Genomic DNA, 22,975 nt, shown 5'->3' on the forward strand with positions numbered 1-22,975 from the left:
GGTTTAAGCGGCGTCTATATTAAGAGTGCGGCACTTCCGCAAATGACTATTAAGCCCAATGCAAATACGTATACAATACTAATTGTTGGCACTGTAGTATTGCTTGTTTTGGAAACATGCTCGATAATGACCCTTTCTTTCGAATAAAAGTTACTATGTGTAGCCAAAAAACGACAAAAAGTTAACCTTACTCGTAATTGAAAGCATGAAACTTTCGCAAGTTTAATCCTCCTTTCTTTACAAATATTCAGTGACGTATAGTTCGTTTTTTTAGCATTAGAAATAAGGTAAACAATCTTGATGTGTCTTTTTATTGAAAAACACGTTTAAAAAATAAGTCACGGCAAATATGTAACAATTATGAATCTAATACGATCATTTATATTCTTCTGCTTTCATAAGTAATAGTTACTGATTTGTAAAAAGCGTTTTTCAATTAAAAGACATGTCAAGATCGCTTACCTTCTTGCAAGTTCTTTCTAATGCTAAAAAAACGAACTATAGCTAATTTAATTTACTAAGTAAGATCGATAACTAGTTAATATACCGAGAGATTTTCTAGCAATGAAGTAAGTTGAGATAATTATCTCGAACATTCTCTTTTTCTTACCTCACCAAGTGAGCGAGGATAGCTTTAACCCATCGTATTTTTCCGCTGTTTAGCAATTCCATAAGCTGCTTCGGATGATACTGCGGCAACACTGGGCAGGCCATTTGAGATGCCTCGAAGAGACCATAGTCCGGCATGTAGTCGAGAAGAGGCTGCGATATGAAAAGTAGAACAATGTTGTAATGCTTAGGGGCTGTTCATTTTTTTTAATTATTTATTTAACTTGTCAATTCCCACGATTTGACGTCACCATAAGCGTTGCGGCTTATATGAGCCGTGGGAGTGGACGGGTTAAGGGTCACCAACGGATAATACATCTACACAATTACATAGGAACAAGGACATTTAACGTTAACAGATGCTTAGCCACTTATAGGTGACCACAGCTCACGCGTGTACATATCAAAGAGAGTATAAAATTAATCATCCAAAAATCATGTCGAATGACCCAGTTTCCTCCTACGTCATGCTACCATCATCCGATGTCCACTATATGACGGCACCGCTATCCTAGGAAAACCGATACTACGACATCCATATTTTACCGTATTATTTAGTATGGAGACGGCCGCTATATGACGGCACCGCTATCCTCGAAAAACCGATCTTTACAGGCAGAAACAAAATTGCGACGTAAGTTAGGAATGCTTGGAGGTACCGCAGTGCCAATAGTCACCTGCGGCTGATCCGGCTGCGTCTTGTTCCGTCGTCTTGCATCCCGCTCTAACAACTGTAGATTGATAGAGGACACTCTCTGTAAATGCGGCGCTGAGACTCGCAGATCGGAGTCACGTAAAGCGCGGGATTCGCTGCCCTCATCGATTTCCTGTCGAATTAAGGTGCCACATGAAAATGTAATGTAGATAATATATTTGCGACAAAGACTTCAAAAGAATCATTGGAAAGAACCACGCTCCAAACGCCACGCAATTAATTGATGTCCGGAATTATAAATTCAGTCTCAATAATCCGTAACTTATAAAAATATCATTAACATCAGTTTTGATGTTTGATTGTAGCATCGTTTGTATGAAATGCTATTCATGGGCAGTGGTGGTAAACCATTGGTTTTCATTTGGATACCCCCGAATTGCACCAAGCGGATCTTCTTGAAGGGTTAAAGAGTTAAAAAACTAACCTGTACACCAGACATGCCCAAAGCGGCGTTTTGATGCTCTGGCTTCCACTGCGAATACACGTGCATCTCCGAGTCCATCCCCACCACTAATATCCCGTCTCGCACCCACGATATCTGCATGGGCAGGGGTGGTAAACCATCGGCGGTTTTCAATTGGATACGCCTGAGTTGCATCCATCGGATTTCTTCGACGAATAAGGGAGCTGCCAGGGAGGATGCCTTGCGGAGTATTGGACGGTTGTTGTTGATGGATTCTTTCATGGCCTGTTGGGAAGAGAATATGTATTGGTCTCATCGGAAGATCAGCGCTGGAAGCCACCAGCAACATGCTGAGATGGGGCCATTTCGTGGCACTTTAATCTTATTTTGTGTTTTCTTTTATACTATGTACTGTTCCGATTGTTTGTGCTTACGAATAAATCTATTCTATTCTATTGATTACCAATTTAAATATTTATAACATAACGTTCCATCTTGCTTTCATAAGCAAGCATAAGACGGATGGAAGTATTTTCTTGTCTTCATAGACTTAAGTTAACATACTAGTGTGTCAATTTAAATCACTAAATATATTATTTTGTTAATAACCTAACTGGTATTGTTTGTATCTTGGAATCGTGAAAAACACACCAGCGATAGAACTGATTAAAAATATTTTTGAGGGCATAACGATATTAACGATTCTATTTAGCCTTTAATCACTAGATAAGTCGCGAACCTACCTTCAAGTTGGCTTGAGCCAAGTCACTAGACACCGGCGTAAACAATAACACTCTGCTCCCAACCGCCACAGTCAGTATATGCGATCCATCCTCCTTCGACACCCAATCTAGTTGCACCAAGTGTTTCTGCGTCAGTGGACATGTGTTCCAGTTTTCCATGATACTCTTCCGAAGAGACTGCAGCGTGCTGAAGGTATAGCGAGCCTACTTAGCTACTTATCACTAGATAAGTCGCGAACCTACCTTCAAGTTGGCTTGAGCCAAGTCACTAGACACCGGCGTAAACAATAACACTCTGCTCCCAACCGCCACAGTCAGTATATGCGATCCATCCTCCTTCGACACCCAATCTAGTTGCACCAAGTGTTTCTGCGTCAGTGGACATGTGTTCCAGTTTTCCATGATACTCTTCCGAAGAGACTGCAGCGTGCTGAAGGTATAGCGAGCCTACTTAGCTACTTATCACTAGATAAGTCGCGAACCTACCTTCAAGTTGGCTTGAGCCAAGTCACTAGACACCGGCGTAAACAATAACACTCTGCTTCCAACCGCCACAGTCAGTATATGCGATCCATCTTCCTTAGACACCCAATCTACAGTAGAACCCGCTTAATACGATCACGTTTAATACGATTTCCCGCATAATACGCCATTTTACGCCGGTCCCTGCAACTTTAGGCCTGTTTTCATACATTTTTTCACGGTTAATACGACTCGCGTCCCGCTTAATACGCCATCTCAAATTCCCGTTACGCACCATATGCACGTTTGTGTCATTGGCATAACCGTCGTACGGTCGTATTGTTATGCAATACGCCGTTAGCTAACATTTTTTAATGTGTTTATTACCTACCTTAATAGGTTTTTTGTTTTGTCTAATATCTATTGTCGGGTCCGCGAGTGCCGATAACGGCATGAGAATGCTAATGCCATTTGCTTGACGGTTATGGACCACGAAGTGCAAGCTGTTGCTCCCAGATTTTTATTTGCAGTTAGTTACTCCACAACTTTCTAGTTGAGCCTATCGTTAGTGTTCCTTGATTAAACGTTGAGTGTGAACTTATACCTACCTACACTTAGATATCATTCGCTCATTATCACCGCTGCGGTGTTTGTACATGAAACAATACTAGTTTTTTTCACGTTTAATACGACTTCCCGTTTAAGACGCTTTTTTTGCTAGGTCCCATCAGAGTCGTCTTAAGCGGGTTCTACTGTAGTTGCACCAAGTGTTTCTGCGTCAGTGGACATGTGTTCCCGTTTTCCATGATACTCTTCCGAAGAGACTGCAGCGTGCTGAAGATACAGCGAGCTTACTTCTCTACCTATTACTAGATAAGTCGCGAACCTACCTTCAAGTTGGCTTGAGCCAAGTCGCTAGACACCGGCGTAAACAACAGCACCCTGCTTCCAACCGCCACAGTCAGTATATGCGATCCATCCTCCTTCGACACCCAATCTAGTTGCACCAAGTGTTTCTGCGTCAGTGGACATGTGTTCCAGTTTTCCATGATACTCTTCCGAAGAGACTGCAGCGTGCTGAAGGTATAGCGAGCCTACTTAGCTACTTATCACTAGATAAGTCGCGAACCTACCTTCAAGTTGGCTTGAGCCAAGTCACTAGACACCGGCGTAAACAATAACACTCTGCTTCCAACCGCCACAGTCAGTATATGCGATCCATCTTCCTTAGACACCCAATCTAGTTGCACCAAGTGTTTCTGCGTCAGTGGACATGTGTTCCCGTTTTCCATGATACTCTTCCGAAGAGACTGCAGCGTGCTGAAGATACAGCGAGCTTACTTCTCTACCTATTACTAGATAAGTCGCGAACCTACCTTCAAGTTGGCTTGAGCCAAGTCGCTAGACACCGGCGTAAACAATAACACCCTGCTTCCAACAGCCACAGTCAGTATATGCGATCCATCCTCCTTAGACACCCAATCTAGTTGCACCAAGTGTTTCTGCGTCAGTGGACATGTGTTCCCGTTTTCCATGATACTCTTCCGAAGAGACTGCAGCGTGCTATAGCGAGCCTACTTGTCACTACATAAGTCACAAACGTACCTTCAAGTTGGCTTGAGCCAAGTCGCTAGACACCGGCGTAAACAACAACACCCTGCTTCCAACCGCCACAGTCAGTATATGCGATCCATCCTCCTTCGACACCCAATCTAGTTGCACCAAGTGTTTCTGCGTCAGTGGACACGTGTTCCCGTTTTCCATGATACTCTTCCGAAGAGACTGCAGCGTGCTGAAGGAAGGCACGGCGAGGAGGCCCGCGGACTTGCCCGGTTCCGCCTCGCCGTTGCGGTTGCGGCTCTCGTCAGACGACAGGGTTTGAAGGACCTGATAACAGAAAGAATACGTTAGCAGAAATCTCGTACGCATACGCGCAGCCTTACGAAGCCTACTTACTATAATATAATCAAAAATTTATTGATTGTATGATATGAGTAAAGTCTAAGGTTGGTATTCCACCTGTTCAATATCTTGGTCCAATGTACGTTGCGTCTCATTCTCTCACTAAGCAAAACGTGAGACGCAAATACTGATTGGACAAAGAAATTGGACAGATGGAATACCCCCCTAAGATATACTCATGCTTCGACTTTGACAGCTAATGTAGATGGCGATTTGGCGATGTACGGTTCCTTACATTGTACTCTAGCAATTCCGTTACCACAAAAAATACAGCTCCGTAAAGCGCTCATTCAAGTCTATGCACCTACCTCAGCATCGACAGAGGAACAACTAACAGAATTTTATAACGACCTTGATTCGGTTCTGTGCTCTATCCCAAACAAGGATATAAAAGTTATTATAGGAGACCTGAATGCTAAAGTGGGGAAGGATGAGAGTGGCGATTCCTCGGAAGTCCTCGGGAAATATGGTTTGGGAAAGAGGAATGAGCGTGGAGAAACATTTCTACAGTTTTGCTTGGAGAATCATTTCACTATTATGAACACATGTTTCCAACATCACCCACGACGACTGTACACTTGGATCTCACCGGGAGGGGCATACCGTAACCAAATCGATTATGTTGCGATTCAGTCGAGATGGCGTTCTTCTATTATCAACGTCAGAACATTTCCGGGGGCCGATTGTGGCAGTGACCACCAGCTGCTTGTAGCTGACTTCCGACTCCATCTTAAGCGTATCCCGAAGCCAGTTGGCAGGAAATGCATAAAGTTGAACGGTAATGCCTTGCGAGAATTCACTAAAAGGTTGCCTCTCAAGATAAAGGACGTTGTCAGGGATCCTTTTGAAGACACAGAGACATCTTGGTGTAGTTTCAAGGCTGCTGTGTCAAAAACAGCGAAAGAAGTCACCCCCGATTTTAGGAGTTCACCGAACCGGAAACCATGGATAACTGATGCTACATGGGAACTTATTGAGCGTCAGAGGACTCTTAAAGAACAAGGCCTCAATACGGAAATAACAAGGAAGGAATATTCCAGACTACACGCGTGCGTTAAAAGGGCATGCAGACGTGATAAGAATAACTCGATTCATGCGTTGTGTGAGGAAATTGAAAGCCATGCTGCAACTGCCCATACCAAAGACATGTTCCAGAAAGTCAAAATCCTTACTCGCGACTATAAACCCAGAAATTGGCACATAGCCGACAATGATGGACAAACTTTATCAGATCTGGGCAAAGTGTTGGAAAGATGGAAAGAGTACTCGGAACAACTCTATAGAGATAGTCCTGAACATCTTCTGGTACGAAGGGACGCTGAGCATGCTCTGGAACCGGACATCCTCCTCTCCGAAGTGGAAGAATCCATCAAGCGCCTGAAGATAAATGCCGTAGGAACTGACGGTATATGTGCTAGTCTCCTTAAAAATCTAGGCAGTGAGGGAACGCAGTTCTTACACCAGATCTGTCAGAAAGTGTGGAGGACTGGTCAGTGGCCAAGAGACTGGACTGAATCGTTGGTAATACCTCTTCATAAAAAAGGCTCAACGCTCAAGTGTGACAACTATAGAACTTTGTCTATCATATCCCATGCCAGTAAGGTGTTTCTGAACATTATAAACTCGCGATTAGCGAAGTTCTTGGATCGGCAAATACCTGCTGAGCAAGCTGGATTCGTACCTGGGCGGGGGACACGGGAGCAGATCTTTAACGTGCGCCAGATCATCGAGAGATGCCGTGAATGGAACAAACCGCTCGTCTTATGCTTCATAGACTATGCCAAAGCATTTGACTGTGTCAGATGGGAAAACATGCTGAACGTGCTCTCTGAGATGGGCGTCCCCGCTCATTTAGCACATCTCATAGAAAATCTATACGCCGAAAGTACTGCCAGAGTCCGCATCGAGAATACGTTGTCAGGTCAGTTCAAGCCGGAAAGAGGAGTGAGACAGGGCTGTATATTGTCTCCTAAGCTCTTCAATATCTACGGCGAATACATTGTACGCAAGGCCATCGAGAACTGGGACGGCGGCATATCGATTGGCGGACAGACGATATGCAACCTGCGATATGCTGATGACACAACGCTCTTGGCTTCCGATGAGGAGGAGATGAGTCGATTGTTCAAACGAATAGAAGCCGAAAGCATCAAATTAGGACTTCACGTCAACCATGCAAAGACCAAGCTGATGTTTGTGTATCGGAAAAACGCTCCTCCACGAAGCTTACAACTAAAAGATCTCGATTGTGTCAGTGCCTTCACCTACCTCGGCTCACTTATATCTAGCGATGGTAGCTGTGACGGGGAAATTATTCGGAGGATTCAAATATCGAAGGGAGCTATGGCTCGGCTAGATAAGATTTGGAGGGATCGTAGTATATTAAGACAGACAAAGGTTAGACTTGTACGCTCTCTGGTTTTCCCAATCTTTCTGTATGGTTCGGAGACATGGACCATACGAGCCAATATGATAAAGCGTATAAACGCGTTTGAGATGTGGTGTTGGCGCCGACTTTTACGAATTCCGTGGACGGCAATGCGTACCAATCAGTCCATAATGGAGGAGCTACGCATAAAACGCAGGTTGTCAACGATATGCCAGGACCAAATGCTTTCATACTTCGGACACCTCTCACGTCGCTCTCCGGATAGCCTGGAAAGAGTAATAATGACGGGCAAAGTTGAAGGCACGAGACCTCAGGGCCCTCCTCCTGCTAGATGGTGTGCTCAAATTACGGCACCTATGCAATTAAAACTGCACGAGGCCATGCGCATGGCGGGGAATAGAACCCTATGGAGGAACCTGGTCTTCAACAGAAGGATATGATGTCACGATCCTCAGTATTGAGGGACCGACTGAAGAAGGAGAAAGCGCTATCTACTTCAGCTTTCAAATTTTGGGGATTTGAGATTGAGATTTTTGCTATATCGTGTACAAGTGTCTTGTGTTTTGGCTAAAATATGGTATGGTTTGATTTTCATTCTATCTAAGCGTGGTGATAAGCACAAACCTGCGTGACCCGCAGCTTCTTCTGCATGAACGCGCTGTTGTTGAGATAGGACAAGTCGATCTGCGTGTCCGCGCACACCCCGACCCTCGGCAGGCTGACGTTCTTCAGCGGTATCGTGTCCTCGAGCAGCCACTCCGCGCCGCCGGTGCTCTCGCACTCGTACACGCACACGCTCAGGTTCACGAAGCGCGCGTCGGGGTTGGAGTTGGCGGAGGTGGCGCCGCCCTTGGGCCGGGTGAATGAGCGCCCGCATTTGTATGCACACGCTATGCGGCCCGAGTACGCGGCGCTTATGTGGAGCGGTTGCCCTGGAATTTACACTTGATTAGCTTAAATTGTCTTAACAGCTGTGGGACATTTAAATAAAGGTGCGTCCGGAACTGGCGAATGCACCGATCGAGTGCCATTTGTGATACTCTCGCGCATCGTATTATTAAATGCACTATACTCTGGGACAGCTACTTTTTCAGTAGAAAAAGGCGGCCATATTAAAAAAAATTTGGCGCGAAGGGTTGATCTCTTATAGAAAATTTGTATTTCGCGCATTTTTCTACTGACAAGTTGGGTGCGTTTGAGTATATATATATATATAACCTCATAGCGCCATCTCGAATTTTTGGGTAAACCTCGATACCAAACCACTAAATGAATGGGTAGTATCATAGTTACGGTTACTGAAATATTTAAAGATGTTACGTACCCGGAATGTCAATAGCAGACTCATGGTCCTTATTCATCATTTCCCATTCTTTCCAAGAATAGTCATATTCGTCATTGTCTTTTTTCGTAACGCTGCATTTCCAGAATCTAAAAGTCAATAGCAAAAGTTAGTAAGTTATGACGTTATTCATAAACGCTTGTCAAATTTTACAAGCGCTTGATAATCATTTGTCCTTGTGTTTATTAAAAAGGGAAAACATTTAAAAAACCGAATTTAAGCTGTTGTGAAACATACTATTATTATTATTATATTATTCAGAGCCCACTGTGTCCCACTGCTGGGCAAAGGCCTCCCCCCTCTTTCTCCACTCGTCTCTATTTAGTGCAATATCTGGCCAGCCTCTCAAGAAGGAGTCCAAGTTATCCCGCCATCGCCGACGAGGCCTGCCGGCTCCCCGGTTAGACTCGTGGGGCTCCCACTCTGTGGTTAACTTGGCCCACAAGTCGTCCGGCATTCGGCAGACATGACCAGCCCAGTCCCATTTTAACTTGGCCACATACTAAACAACAACAACTTGGAAACATACTAACATTGAATAATTTTACGGTTTAGACTCATTGTTAGTCAATCGCGCGACATGTTTCGGAGAGCCTAGGTCTCCTTTCTCACGCACTAACAGTACGAACAGCGTTCACGACATCGCGTACACGGCCGTCGTGAACGCTGCTCGCACGGCTCTCCGAAACATGTCGCGCGAGTGACTAACAACAACTGAGTCTAAACCGTTAAATTATTCAACATTTAAAAAACGTTTGCTAAGTTTTATAAATGAGGAGTGTCTTTTCAAAGGGCTTATTTTTGTATGGTGTTTGTAGAGAAATAAAATGATAAAAATAATCGAGACTTTTTGTGCAAGAATGTATAAAGATAAACCATGTTTGATTTACCTCAGTGTACTGTCCGAACACGCCGTGGCTAGGATGTAAGGCGCTAGGCAGGCGGGGTATATGGAGGCCGAACTTAAATGACCAGCGGCCGGGGTAGCGTGGATCACATCCACTCCATCCGGCAGCGCCAGTGGACATTCGCACACCTAAAATATATTTTAACTGTTAAACAACAGAAATGTTATATAAAATTTAATACTTTCGCGTTTTGAACACATATTAACTCACGTGTATCTATCACGATTTAGAAAAGGTCCTCCCATAGAAAAATTGGAATTTTGCGCCTTTTTCTACTGACAGAGTGGGCTTTCCAGAGTATACCTTTTTAGTAGTGATAGCAAGATGCGAGTTGGCAGGCGGCGGCGGCGGCGCGCGCTCCGCCGCGTCGAATGACACGGAGTTCTTTCGGGACTCGCCCTCATCTTCTTGGACCAGCGCGCTGTCCGGCACGTACATCATGCTGTTCGTCAGCTCGTCTGCAAGTTTCAACTTTATTGTGCAAACCATAAGGCTTAAATTCACTTAAAGGAAACACAATATCGTCGTCTAAAGTCGCAAACCTCGTAACTCCACTTCAAGGAAATTAGTAATACCTAAAGGCAACAATACCTAAAGTTGTAAATCTCGTAACTCCTCCGGAGGATTTACGAGATTTGAGACTTCGATATGTGTAGACTGCTGTCATCATCTTCTCAAATTTTCACATCAGTGCCCAAACGGTTTTTTTTTAACACACAGAGTGTAGGATCCCGTTATATACTCAGATAAGCTCATTAAAAACTGCTGCTTTGCCCAGATCTAATCTTGTTTCTAGACCGTCCTTGGTTATCGTGTGTATTTTGAATTACTTTTATGCAATGTTGCTAACGGAGCCAAAATAGTCTCCATGAAAAAGGTTTCTAAATAAATATAGAAAAAAAAAATCATAATACCTGAAGGATCCGCCTGTGAGGACACAGTGAGCCTCCACATATGCACAGTGGAGCCACCGTCTGTGCGCTCCAAGACCACTATGTAGAAAGGCTCGTTGAAGACTGCCGCTTTACGAAGATCCACTATTGCTTCTAGACCAGCTTCTGTTATAGTGTGTATGTCGCCTTCGACGCCGGAGTCGGTGCTGTCGGTGTCTGTCGTGGTACGTTCGCCTGGGGAAAAGGTAAAAAAAAAAAAACATTTTTAGATTGTCAGTCAGCCACCTGAAACTCTTGTTGTACCAGTCGTGCGTGGCGTCGGCGATGGCGTGCAGCTGTATGATGGCGCCGGGCCGCGCCGTGGACTGCTGCGACACGATCCTGACGCGGTCGCGGAGTATGTCCGTCTGTCTGTACACACCTGTGATGAGCTGCTCCTGGAACACGTGCAGCAGCTGCGTGTTGTGCCAGTCGTGCGTGGCGTCGGCGATGGCGTGCAGCTGTATGATGGCGCCGGGCCGCGCCGTGGACTGCTGCGACACGATCCTGATGCGATCGTGGAGCGGTATACCACCGCCTTCCTCTAATGTTGACTCGGATGACATGGACATTGTGTCTTGTGGCTGAACAGAATAAAAAAAATTGTTGTCACAATAATTTCGATTGGGACGCCACCTATGTAATTCAACTTAATAAAATCTGAATTTAAATCAATATTTTTATTGTTTTTAATACATTTAGAGAATTTATTATTTTTGCATGAACAAGTAAAAATGATGTGAGAAAAATGTTTTTCTTTTTCAATAATTAGTATCAAGTGGCACAATAAATGATTTATTACCGTGTATACCGTATATACTATTATTCAGGCGAAGTTATTGTTGTGGGGGCTCGGACATCGCGACATCGCTGTGTCAGCTAACCAAAACTACCAAGGGTTGAACTTAGGGTTGTAAAAAAACGGTTTTTTTTCTGACTTGAAAAAAAACCGTTTTTTTTCTGGAGTACGTTTTTTTTCAAAAGTATAAAAACTCAAAATTTGCAAGGCAGTTAATACTTTTATACGGTTGTTTTACTTGTTTTAGACTTTATGTTAACCATTAAACCAGTTTAATTTAACAACTTTGATTAATAACAGCATAAATGAAATCTGTAGTGGTAGTTATCGCAATTTACTGTTGGCAACACCAACGCCTCTCGCCGCCGCATCGGGGCACTTAGTTTTAAGTTATTTATATAAATAAATCACGAAAAACCGTTATTGTGGCATATTTTTGTTCATCTGAAAAAAAACCTAATTTAGAAAAAAAACCATGGCGCCAGGTTTTTATTCATGTTTTTTTTCATAAATTTGAAAAAAAACATTTGGTTTTTTTTTTCTATTTGCAACCCTAGTTGAACTTAAATCAGCCAATCTATTACTACCGTGACAGTTAATAAATTCAACAATATTAGTTCTAAGGCTAACTTTACTGGAAGACTAAACTAACACACACAACTAAACTACCACGTAGCTATCTAAAAAATCAACAAGTTCCGAAGAGTTCTAAAAGATCTACAGGAGTCAATTTATAGCTACCACAACAGTCAACTCTTTTGTATCTAAGGGCCTGATTTACACTTTGAATAGTGTTACGTGCGAGTGCATACATCTTGCGTTTAGTAGCAAATATATGAACTGGCACTTAACACTAATCAAAATGTAAATACCTGTAGGGTCTAAGGGTGGTATTCCACCTATTCAATTTCTTTGTCTAATGTGTATTGCGTCTCACATTTTGCTTTAATGAGAGAGTGAGACGCACTGACATTGGACAGGTGGAATACCGGGTGGTAAGGAACTAAACACACATCTCAGCTACTACCATTACGTTGTTGTTGTGTCGCCGCTCCGACGTGGCTATCTCGGCGAGTAGCGTCCGCGCGTCGATAACCGCCTGGAATACGCGTAGGCTCTCGCCGTCGCTCGCCACGAAACACGCCGACGGAGAGTTTGACAGGTTGCCGAGAGTTGTGCTGTGAAAGTGGAATTAAGGCTGATTAAGGGCCAGATGCACCAACCACATTTGACAGACTGATCAGCGTCAGCCGGCGCGCCCCGGCGCTTTACTATGAAACTTTCTATACATACAAATTTTGCGAACTCTTTAACGATACGAACAGTTTCGTGCAACCGACGCTTAGACGGCGCGCGAATTGGCATGCGATTTTAGTTACATTGCGGACTATTGGTTACATCCAATTCAACCGACCGATCAAAACCCGCAATTTAATGAAACTCACATGCGAGTTCTCGCATCGTCTAAATGAGCCCTTAGTTTAGTCGTGACTTGGTACAGGTAGATTCACAAGAGCTGGCACGAATGGAATGAGTGAATGAAAATATCTGTGTGTGTCACATTAACCAATAAAAGGGTGGCTCTGACTGTATAGCGATACAGGTGATACTCATACAATGAACGTTTCGTTAATTCCATTGGTGCCAGCTTTCGTGAATGAACCTGTATATAAGCATAAATTCGGAGGGCCTGAAGTTAACATATAAAAATCGAAAATCGTTATCTCCTTTTCTATCTTTCACGCACTCGAGGGATAAAGAGGAGAAAATAACGATTCTTGATGTTGGCGGTAGGCCCTCAGTTCCTCACTTCAGACGGCTGGTTAAGTTCTAATCACCCCAATCAAGAATAGCGCGCAGCCAGGCGGGGCCGTGCGGCGTTTATAGCACACGAATTAATCAAACGAATGCGAGCGGCCTCATTGCATGCTGCACATATTTGTTACTTGACGCGACGCTATCCTAGCCACATCGCAGAAAACTCGGCTCGGCGCACATTTATTGCTTAGAAGCATTAAAAATGCCAAATTTACAAGACAAGTGTTTGTTACATGTTAAAGATTACCTAGGCAGCAGCGTAGGCAGCCACGCCACGTTGCTAAAGGCGGAGAGATGCGGCGAGTTGACTCTGGCCAGCTCCGACACGCCGCCCGACTTGCCGAGCGGCCCGACGCACTCCACTCGCCACATTATGAGCTCCGAGCACAGCCCGCCGCGGTGTCGTCGTTGTGTGTGTCTGTTGTTAAAGATTACCTAGGCAGCAGCGTAGGCAGCCACGCCACGTTGCGAAAGGCGGAGAGATGCGGCGAGTTGACTCTGGCCAGCTCCGACACGCCGCCCGACTTGCCGAGCGGCCCGACGCACTCCACTCGCCACATTATGAGCTCCGAGCACAGCCCGCCGCGATGTCGTCGTTGTGTGTGTCTGTTGTTAAAGATTACCTAGGCAGCAGCGTAGGCAGCCACGCCACGTTGCTAAAGGCGGACAGATGCGGCGAGTTGACTCTGGCCAGCTCCGACACGCCGCCCGACTTGCCGAGCGGCCCGACGCACTCCACTCGCCACATTATGAGCTCCGAGCACAGCCGGCCGCGGTGTCGTCGTTGTGTGTGTGTCTGTTGTTAAAGATTACCTAGGCAGTAGCGTAGGTAGCCACGCCACGTTGCTAAAGGCGGAGAGATGCGGCGAGTTGACTCTGGCCAGCTCCGACACGCCGCCCGACTTGCCGAGCGGCCCCACGCACTCCACTCGCCACATTATGAGCTCCGAGCACAGCCCGCCGGCCGCGGTGTCGTCGTTGGGTGCGTGCGTATCTCTGTCACTATCTGAAAGTGTAAACAATGTTTAAGACTCTGGTTTCCGATTGATACCGCCATGTTTGTATGCGTCACCAGGCGTGTCTCACTCCGCGATTTCGTCGCTTTGCTACAGGTAGCTAAAAGTACATCCGTTCGACCCCAATTTTGGGGTTTGCCATAAGCCGCGTGTGGCGCTGTCGCCACCGAGCGGCCATATCTGTCTGGATCGTAACAGACGCGTTTTGTTCGAGAGTGAGTCTTCTGTACGGTAGTACTATTATTTATTCTGTGGCGTCACACGCAAGCGTGACGAGATGTAAGCGACTCTATTTATCAGCAAAGTTGCTGTAATCCCTTATAATGTAGCTACTATACGTGCGACGTCTTTCGAGGGCCTTCAATTTCGGGGTGCCCGAGATATTATACCATCTTTTGACATCCAAAATAACCTATCAAACTCTGTAAAAGGTAAAAGTTTTTCTTATTTTTTTAGTATTATACTCCTGGGATATTTCCAAGCCTGTGAAAATCGTTCACACAAAGATATATTACTCACATCACTCACATTTATAAACGGGTCTATCGCGAATTTATTGACCCGTCTATAAATGTGAGTTATTATGTATTCAAAACTCGAAAGGGTTAAATATCATACAAAGATATATAAGTATTTAAAATGAATTATTTAGCTTACCTGATATGTTGTGGTGGCTCGTCGTTAGTAATAGAGGTAATACTGGATGGCATGTGATGTCGTTGACCCTAAACCTATGTCCGGACGCTCTTGACGCGTGTCCTATTGATAACACCTGTAAATATAAAGCTTATAGAATGACTCTTTATTTAAAATTTCCTTCGTACTAAAACTATCTTGGGATATTTTCAATAGAACGTGGGACAATACCATCAAAAACATTTGACCCGAACAGTCTAAAAGCTCTAAGATTAAAAAGGGAACCTGGAAAGTATACTCTTTGAAAAACAGAATTTTCCAAATCAGTTCAGACGTCTTCGAGTAATCGGGGAACATACATAAATCATAACCCTCCTTTTGCGTTGCCGTAGTCGGGTAAAAAAGATTCCGACGATGTGAGAAACTCCTCCTCTTTTTTTGAAGTCGGTTAAAAATAAAATACAGATAAATTGTCTATTTTTATAACGTCAATCAAACCACAATAGCCAATTTAGTTTGCCTTCTTTGGCACAGCCGTAGATAAAAACATCGATTCTGTTTCAACACCAGAAAGGTTAAAAGACCATTGATGTTTTTCTTCGCGGTCCCAACATATGTTTAAGAATATTACACGCGACCTTAGAGTCGCGACCACGCTTAGTTTTCATGTCAAGTCCAACGTCCAAGGAATGGAATTCCCTGCCGGCGTCTATATTTCCGTGTTCTTATAACCCGGCAACCTTCAAATCAAGAGTGAACAGGCACCTTCTGGGCGAGCTCGCTCCATCGTAGGCCACGTCTACGCCTCGGCTAGTCTGTGGCCATGAGTAAGCCCATTCATAATAAAAAAAAAAAAAAACGTCAAGGATGGACATCCTTACTCTCAAATTGTGAAAGTTAGCGTGGTCAGTCTAGAAATCGAAGACTTAGGGTCAGATGCACCAACCACATTTGACAGACTGATCAACGTCAGCCGGTGCACCCCGGCGCTTTACTATGAAACTTCCCATACATACAAATTTTGCGAACTCTTTAACGATACGAACAGTTTGGTGCAACCGACCCTTAGGGTCAGTTGCACCAACCACATTTGACAGACTGATCAACGTCAGCCGGTGCACCCCGGCGCTTTACTATGAAACTTCCCATACATACAAATTTAGCGAACTCTTTAACGATATGAACAGTTTGGTGCAACCGACCTTTAAAACTGAACATTGACACTTATCATCAATAAAGTAGACGACCCCTTTTTTTAATGAACAATTATTTCATATATTACCTGTGAAAATTTAGACTTGTCATCAAACGTGAGCTGCCATAGATTGAGCGTGCCATTAGTATGGTTGGTGACCATGGATATGACAGGGGCCGAGTCCAACACGTCGCCCTCTTGGTTTTCACCCAAGTCTTCTGTGGCTATACTCTGTTTACGCTTCATGTCGTTGTTATTTTCTTCTAATTCTCCTAAAATTAAAATAGTATATTAAAATTAGCATTGTGTAAAAGTCCGATCACATTTAGCGAAAGCGCCGTAGTTGATTTTTCGAATCTTCCGACGCACTGAATTGATTACAATACATACATACAATACATACATACATATACGGTGTAACATGAGGAAACTGAATATTTAGAAACAAAAATGTCCTATAAACTTTTTTGAAAGTCGCCTAGTTTCAGAGATAATATTAATTTAAAAAAAAAAACAAGTTTTTATTGTTACATAGTGTAAAAGGCCTTTTTGTTGACGGTGATGTTGCTGCTATGGGACGTAGTCTAAATATCCTTATTGATAGATGTCAAAAAGTGACAAGTAACACTTTGTAAAAGGTAGGTTTTACGAAAAAAAATGTTAAAATCAATTTTAAGTGACAAGTTTAACAATAACATTTATTTTTTATGTACAAATACATTCAATAATTTGAAAAAAAAAAAATTAAAAAAAATATATATTTTTTGGCGAAATTGACCTAAACTAATATTTTTTTTTCCTTATTTTGGCCTCAGAAATGCGTTCGGTTTCCTCATGTTACACCGTGTATAATCACGCCTAGTTCCCAGAGGGGTAGGCAGAGACCACGGATTTCCACTTGCTACTATCCTGACATACCTCTACATTGATTATAATGTCAACGCAAATTAAGATTGTAAACTACTATTCAAAACCATAAAGTGACGTTTACGGACGAGTATTACTTGAGAGTACCGCGTTATCTAATACTTTTTGAGATAAAAGTTACTTTTATTTTCACGATTCTACTCCATTTCATTGAACTACGGCCCACATAAAGCAGGATTAATTTATATGAATCAAAAGTGTAAAGATATATGGGGCATTATCTATGTAAAGGAGCCTTATTGTCGATGGCGCTTACGCCGCACAGCGTCGCGCGGCATTGCATTTCTATCGGAGGATCGTTAATAATGGCGTAAGCGCCATCGACAATAAGGTCCCATTTCATAGATAACGTCACATAATAATACCGCCAAGCTGGGCTGGGCTGGGCAAATGGGACTGGGCCGGCCATGTCTGCCGCATGCACCCACAGAGGTGGGCCAAAATAACCACGGTATGGGTGCCGCAAGACGGGCGAGGATGTGGTAGGCCCAGACGGAGATGGCGGGACGACCTGGACACATATCTTAACGACTGGCCGAAGATTGCCCAAAATCGAGACGAATGGAAACCAAGGGGGGAGGCCTTTGCCCAGCAGTGGGACACCGTATAGGCTTATAATAAATAAATAATACCGTTTTCCAGAGGTTCTTTTTGTTCGTCGTTCTGAGGCCACTCGGTGTCCTCTTTCTCCTCTTGCACGCTCGCCAGCGGTGTCGTCACGGTTTCAGGCTGCTGCTGTTGTTGGCCTGTAATCATAAGAAACATTAACAAAGTGGACGACATGTGACAGATGTGCATCACGCCATCAAATCGTGCCTCCTGTTTCAGTGGTAGGACAGACGTGACAGAAGTGACTCACAGGGTGTGACGGGCTTGGTGCGGTGCCGCACGTACAGCGGCTGCGCCGCGGCGTGGTAGAGCGCGGCCGGCGTGCACATGGTGGTGGCGTCGCCCAGCGGGAACGCGGACGGGATCCGCACCGAGAACGACACGTTGTAGGACAGACGTGTGAGCAAGTGACTCACCGGGTGTGACGGGCTTGGTGCGGTGCCGCACGTACAGCGGCTGCGCCGCGGCGTGGTAGAGCGCGGCCGGCGTGCACATGGTGGTGGCGTCGCCCAGCGGGAACGCGGACGGGATCCGCACCGAGAACGACACGTTGTAGGACAGACGTGTGAGCAAGTGACTCACCGGGTGTGACGGGCTTGGTGCGGTGCCGCACGTACAGCGGCTGCGCCGCGGCGTGGTAGAGCGCGGCCGGCGTGCACATGGTGGTGGCGTCGCCCAGCGGGAACGCGGACGGGATCCGCACCGAGAACGACACGTTGTAGGACAGACGTGTGAGCAAGTGACTCACCGGGTGTGACGGGCTTGGTGCGGTGCCGCACGTACAGCGGCTGCGCCGCGGCGTGGTAGAGCGCGGCCGGCGTGCACATGGTGGTGGCGTCGCCCAGCGGGAACGCGGACGGGATCCGCGCCGAGAACGACACGTTGTAGGACAGACGTGTGAGCAAGTGACTCACCGGGTGTGACGGGCTTGGTGCGGTGCCGCACGTACAGCGGCTGCGCCGCGGCGTGGTAGAGCGCGGCCGGCGTGCACATGGTGGTGGCGTCGCCCAGCGGGAACGCGGACGGGATCCGCGCCGAGAACGACACGTTGTAGGACAGACGTGTGAGCAAGTGACTCACCGGGTGTGACGGGCTTGGTGCGGTGCCGCACGTACAGCGGCTGCGCCGCGGCGTGGTAGAGCGCGGCCGGCGTGCACATGGTGGTGGCGTCGCCCAGCGGGAACGCGGACGGGATCCGCGCCGAGAACGACACGTTGTAGGACAGACGTGTGAGCAAGTGACTCACCGGGTGTGACGGGCTTGGTGCGGTGCCGCACGTACAGCGGCTGCGCCGCGGCGTGGTAGAGCGCGGCCGGCGTGCACATGGTGGTGGCGTCGCCCAGCGGGAACGCGGACGGGATCCGCGCCGAGAACGACACGTTGTAGGACAGACGTGTGAGCAAGTGACTCACCGGGTGTGACGGGCTTGGTGCGGTGCCGCACGTACAGCGGCTGCGCCGCGGCGTGGTAGAGCGCGGCCGGCGTGCACATGGTGGTGGCGTCGCCCAGCGGGAACGCGGACGGGATCCGCGCCGAGAACGACACGTTGTAGGACAGACGTGTGAGCAAGTGACTCACCGGGTGTGACGGGCTTGGTGCGGTGCCGCACGTACAGCGGCTGCGCCGCGGCGTGGTAGAGCGCGGCCGGCGTGCACATGGTGGTGGCGTCGCCCAGCGGGAACGCGGACGGGATCCGCGCCGAGAACGACACGTTGTAGGACAGACGTGTGAGCAAGTGACTCACCGGGTGTGACGGGCTTGGTGCGGTGCCGCACGTACAGCGGCTGCGCCGCGGCGTGGTAGAGCGCGGCCGGCGTGCACATGGTGGTGGCGTCGCTCAGCGGGAACGCGGACGGGATCCGCGCCGAGAACGACACGTTGTAGGACAGACGTGTGAGCAAGTGACTCACCGGGTGTGACGGGCTTGGTGCGGTGCCGCACGTACAGCGGCTGCGCCGCGGCGTGGTAGAGCGCGGCCGGCGTGCACATGGTGGTGGCGTCGCCCAGCGGGAACGCGGACGGGATCCGCGCCGAGAACGACACGTTGTAGGACAGACGTGTGAGCAAGTGACTCACCGGGTGTGACGGGCTTGGTGCGGTGCCGCACGTACAGCGGCTGCGCCGCGGCGTGGTAGAGCGCGGCCGGCGTGCACATGGTGGTGGCGTCGCTCAGCGGGAACGCGGACGGGATCCGCGCCGAGAACGACACGTTGTAGGACAGACGTGTGAGCAAGTGACTCACCGGGTGTGACGGGCTTGGTGCGGTGCCGCACGTACAGCGGCTGCGCCGCGGCGTGGTAGAGCGCGGCCGGCGTGCACATGGTGGTGGCGTCGCCCAGCGGGAACGCGGACGGGATCCGCGCCGAGAACGACACGTTGTAGGACAGACGTGTGAGCAAGTGACTCACCGGGTGTGACGGGCTTGGTGCGGTGCCGCACGTACAGCGGCTGCGCCGCGGCGTGGTAGAGCGCGGCCGGCGTGCACATGGTGGTGGCGTCGCCCAGCGGGAACGCGGACGGGATCCGCGCCGAGAACGACACGTTGTAGGACAGACGTGTGAGCAAGTGACTCACCGGGTGTGACGGGCTTGGTGCGGTGCCGCACGTACAGCGGCTGCGCCGCGGCGTGGTAGAGCGCGGCCGGCGTGCACATGGTGGTGGCGTCGCCCAGCGGGAACGCGGACGGGATCCGCGCCGAGAACGACACTTGCGCCTGCCGGATCGCGCCCGCTTGCAGCTCGTCTAGCCATTCGCACACCCTGTAACACAGAATAAATAATATCCTCCTAAGGCCCAAGGTCCTACCTATAGTACCTCTTCAGTTCGATGAAACTTAAATCCTATTCAATTAGAACAGAGTCGCTTTTGCTTTGTTGCGTTCAGTTTTCCAGCAACGAAAAGAGAACTCTGTCCTACACTGTAGGTTCTAGTTTCAGTGGAAATTTTTGGATCTTTCATTTGTACGGCTGGGCCTTAGGAGGATAATAATAACTTCCTACAAAACAGTTTGACAGCGGTTCAGGGTCGCAACATGCTGTCCCTTTCTAACATATGGCCCTATCCCTTTCAGCTATTTAGGGTTGTCAAAATTCAAGCTATTATCTTATCTGTGGTCGTGCACGCAAAGGTCAACCCTAATAATTGCTCGGAGCAAAACTCGAAGTTTGACATAGAATAGAATAAAACTTTATTTTATATAATTTAAGGTACAGAATTATGGCCCGCCAAGTACAAGCAGTATTATTTTACATATATGTCTTAGGTATCAAAAAGATCTAATGTAAAGTAAATGGGGCTCAGTTCAGACATGAACTGGCTCACGCGAAAGCTATGTATACATTTAAATGACAGGGATACGAGGTGGGGCCATTCGCTTGGAGAGTGGTTTTCCTCTTTCGTGTCTACACACATAGTCAATTTCACCAGTACGCAGACCAGGCAACAGAGGATTATGGTGGTTCGTGCGTGCATGTGACCTCCATCGCTATTGGATGTATATTAGTTTCCTACGGTATTACAAAAATACCATACGTACCATATAAGAAAACTGCCGTCCACAGGATGTATAGAGAAGAGTAGATCAGGGCTCTGATGCCAATCCCGTAAAAGTCCTTCAATCTTCGCGTCTAACGAGTCGGGTAAGTGCGTGCACGTTACGTCTGTTGCTATGGAGTTTATGGACGTCGTGTTGGACAGGGTTGGATGGCTGTGGTTACCGCTACCTGTGACACATAGATGTTTTATTTCACAGTGAATAGGAGAGTTGCTATGTTACACTTTTCTCTGACCACGGACAATAATATGTCGATAACGATGATGTTTTTCAATTAAAAGACACATCAAGATTGTTTACCTTTTTTCTAATGCTAAAAAAACGAGGTATAATGTATATCGAAGATATGATTACCTGGTTGTTCGTCACTATTGCTGTTATCCTCAGACTGTACTTTAGCCAACTGACTGGGCCGCCTATGTCCTATGCAGCATGGAATAAGCAAGGAAGCGCATAGTTACCAAGCCGTTTGACTATCTACTACAAAATTGAGGCGTTCGCAGACAAAAGGTGCTTTGTGCGATTATTAATAAACATAGTGTAAGTTATGCCGTAGGGTGGTATTCCATCTGTCCAATGTTATTACGTCTCACTCTCTCATTAAAGCAAAATGTGAGACATAATACACATTGGACAAAAAAGTTGGACAGGTGGAATACCCTTATTAACATCGAACAAAGTGATAACTTTTGCCTGCGAAAGACTCAACATAGCTTTCAGTTGCTGTAGTTACTTAGCCGAGGCCACGTACCTAATGTTTATAGGTATAATTATGACTATTATGAGAGAGTTTATGTATATGAGTTACAGGTTATGGAGACAATTTTACCTCAATGACAATGTTGAATGAGTGAATATTACACGACAAGCGATGTTATATAAATGTATCTAAACACCCGGCAGTGTGTACGGCCAAGTTAAACGTATAAAATACAAAATAAAATCAAGCTGATATTGAGAGTGCCATATTTAGATTTTTACTCTTTCATGTCACCTACATCAAGATCTCTCAAACCTTAAGGGTTTTTATTACATAAATAAGGAGTGATTTGATCATAAACAAGTTTCTAATAAAAAACTGAGGTCATATACTCGCATCGCAGGTCGTGCCATTATTTGAGAACGATAAAATTTCGTAGAAACTGTTGTAAATCACTCCTCAATGCATTATCGATGCATGAACAATATTTGTATTAAGAATTAATATGTCATACTCGCGTCATTCTCTCCGTCCGGATGCGTGGTGTGTTCTGAACCTCCTTCTTCAGACTCTTCTTTATCCAAAACCTGTTAATAAACAATTTTTTTTTAATTACAATTAACTAAGAACAAATTCAATTACTTTCTATGAAAATATTGGCCAGGGGGCGCCACAACCCCTCAGGAATCATATATCTACTTGGAAATTTCAAAAATTTTCGTACAAACGCGAATTTTCTCAAGATATGTAAGTACAGGAGTTTCTTTTTCTGTGACAAAAGGTCAGAAATATGCACAAAAAATAGCCGTCGGCTTTAAACGCCGAAGAAAAAGTTGTAATATTATATGAAATAAAATGCGTTTGTACGGGACAGCCCGTGGAATGCTCCTATATAGATTACCTTCTTAGTAAGATCATGCAGTATGGCCTCAGCTTGGCTGGTGAAATGCATTTCCTTATTGTGTAGCCAGTGCAGTATGAACCGCCCGCCGCCGGCCAGCGACGGCACTAGGGGAATGTCTGTCTCTGCGTTTATAGATGCTGCTAGATGGAAATGTAGACCTAAAACAACACAAAACACATGTTTTTGATCGAAAATATAAAATAAAACACCACATCGTGTGATAAACAAAACCCCAGTCTTTTGTTTATCACACGAAGTAGTGTTTTATTATTGGCCCACTGATTGCCAGTTCGCCGGACGATATCGGTCTGTCAGTTGTTCGGAGCTGTCAAATTTTGCGTGTAACAGACAGG

General features: G+C 46.2%; 1 protein-coding gene across 1 annotated transcript in view; it reads right to left on the reverse strand.

The window, feature by feature from the left end:
* Positions 1-22,975, reverse strand: part of LOC134669521 (dmX-like protein 2) — a 108,854-nt gene that overhangs the window by 52,761 nt on the left and 33,118 nt on the right. Inside the window, exons 9-27 of the mRNA XM_063527117.1 lie at positions 22,620-22,780; positions 22,233-22,305; positions 21,001-21,187; positions 20,040-20,224; positions 17,489-17,602; positions 16,017-16,201; positions 14,756-14,870; positions 13,896-14,088; positions 12,292-12,442; positions 10,848-11,049; positions 10,448-10,660; positions 9,837-9,991; positions 9,516-9,661; positions 8,608-8,714; positions 7,908-8,215; positions 4,538-4,819; positions 1,749-2,012; positions 1,287-1,436; positions 611-762 (exon numbers count right to left, since the gene is read on the reverse strand). Coding sequence (XP_063383187.1) covers positions 611-762; positions 1,287-1,436; positions 1,749-2,012; positions 4,538-4,819; positions 7,908-8,215; positions 8,608-8,714; positions 9,516-9,661; positions 9,837-9,991; positions 10,448-10,660; positions 10,848-11,049; positions 12,292-12,442; positions 13,896-14,088; positions 14,756-14,870; positions 16,017-16,201; positions 17,489-17,602; positions 20,040-20,224; positions 21,001-21,187; positions 22,233-22,305; positions 22,620-22,780 — 3,343 coding nt within the window. The remainder of the gene's footprint in view (positions 1-610; positions 763-1,286; positions 1,437-1,748; positions 2,013-4,537; positions 4,820-7,907; positions 8,216-8,607; positions 8,715-9,515; positions 9,662-9,836; positions 9,992-10,447; positions 10,661-10,847; positions 11,050-12,291; positions 12,443-13,895; positions 14,089-14,755; positions 14,871-16,016; positions 16,202-17,488; positions 17,603-20,039; positions 20,225-21,000; positions 21,188-22,232; positions 22,306-22,619; positions 22,781-22,975) is intronic.

This window comes from Cydia fagiglandana, chromosome 12 (genome assembly GCF_963556715.1).
Source record: "Cydia fagiglandana chromosome 12, ilCydFagi1.1, whole genome shotgun sequence".
Classification (NCBI taxonomy): domain Eukaryota; kingdom Metazoa; phylum Arthropoda; class Insecta; order Lepidoptera; family Tortricidae; genus Cydia; species Cydia fagiglandana.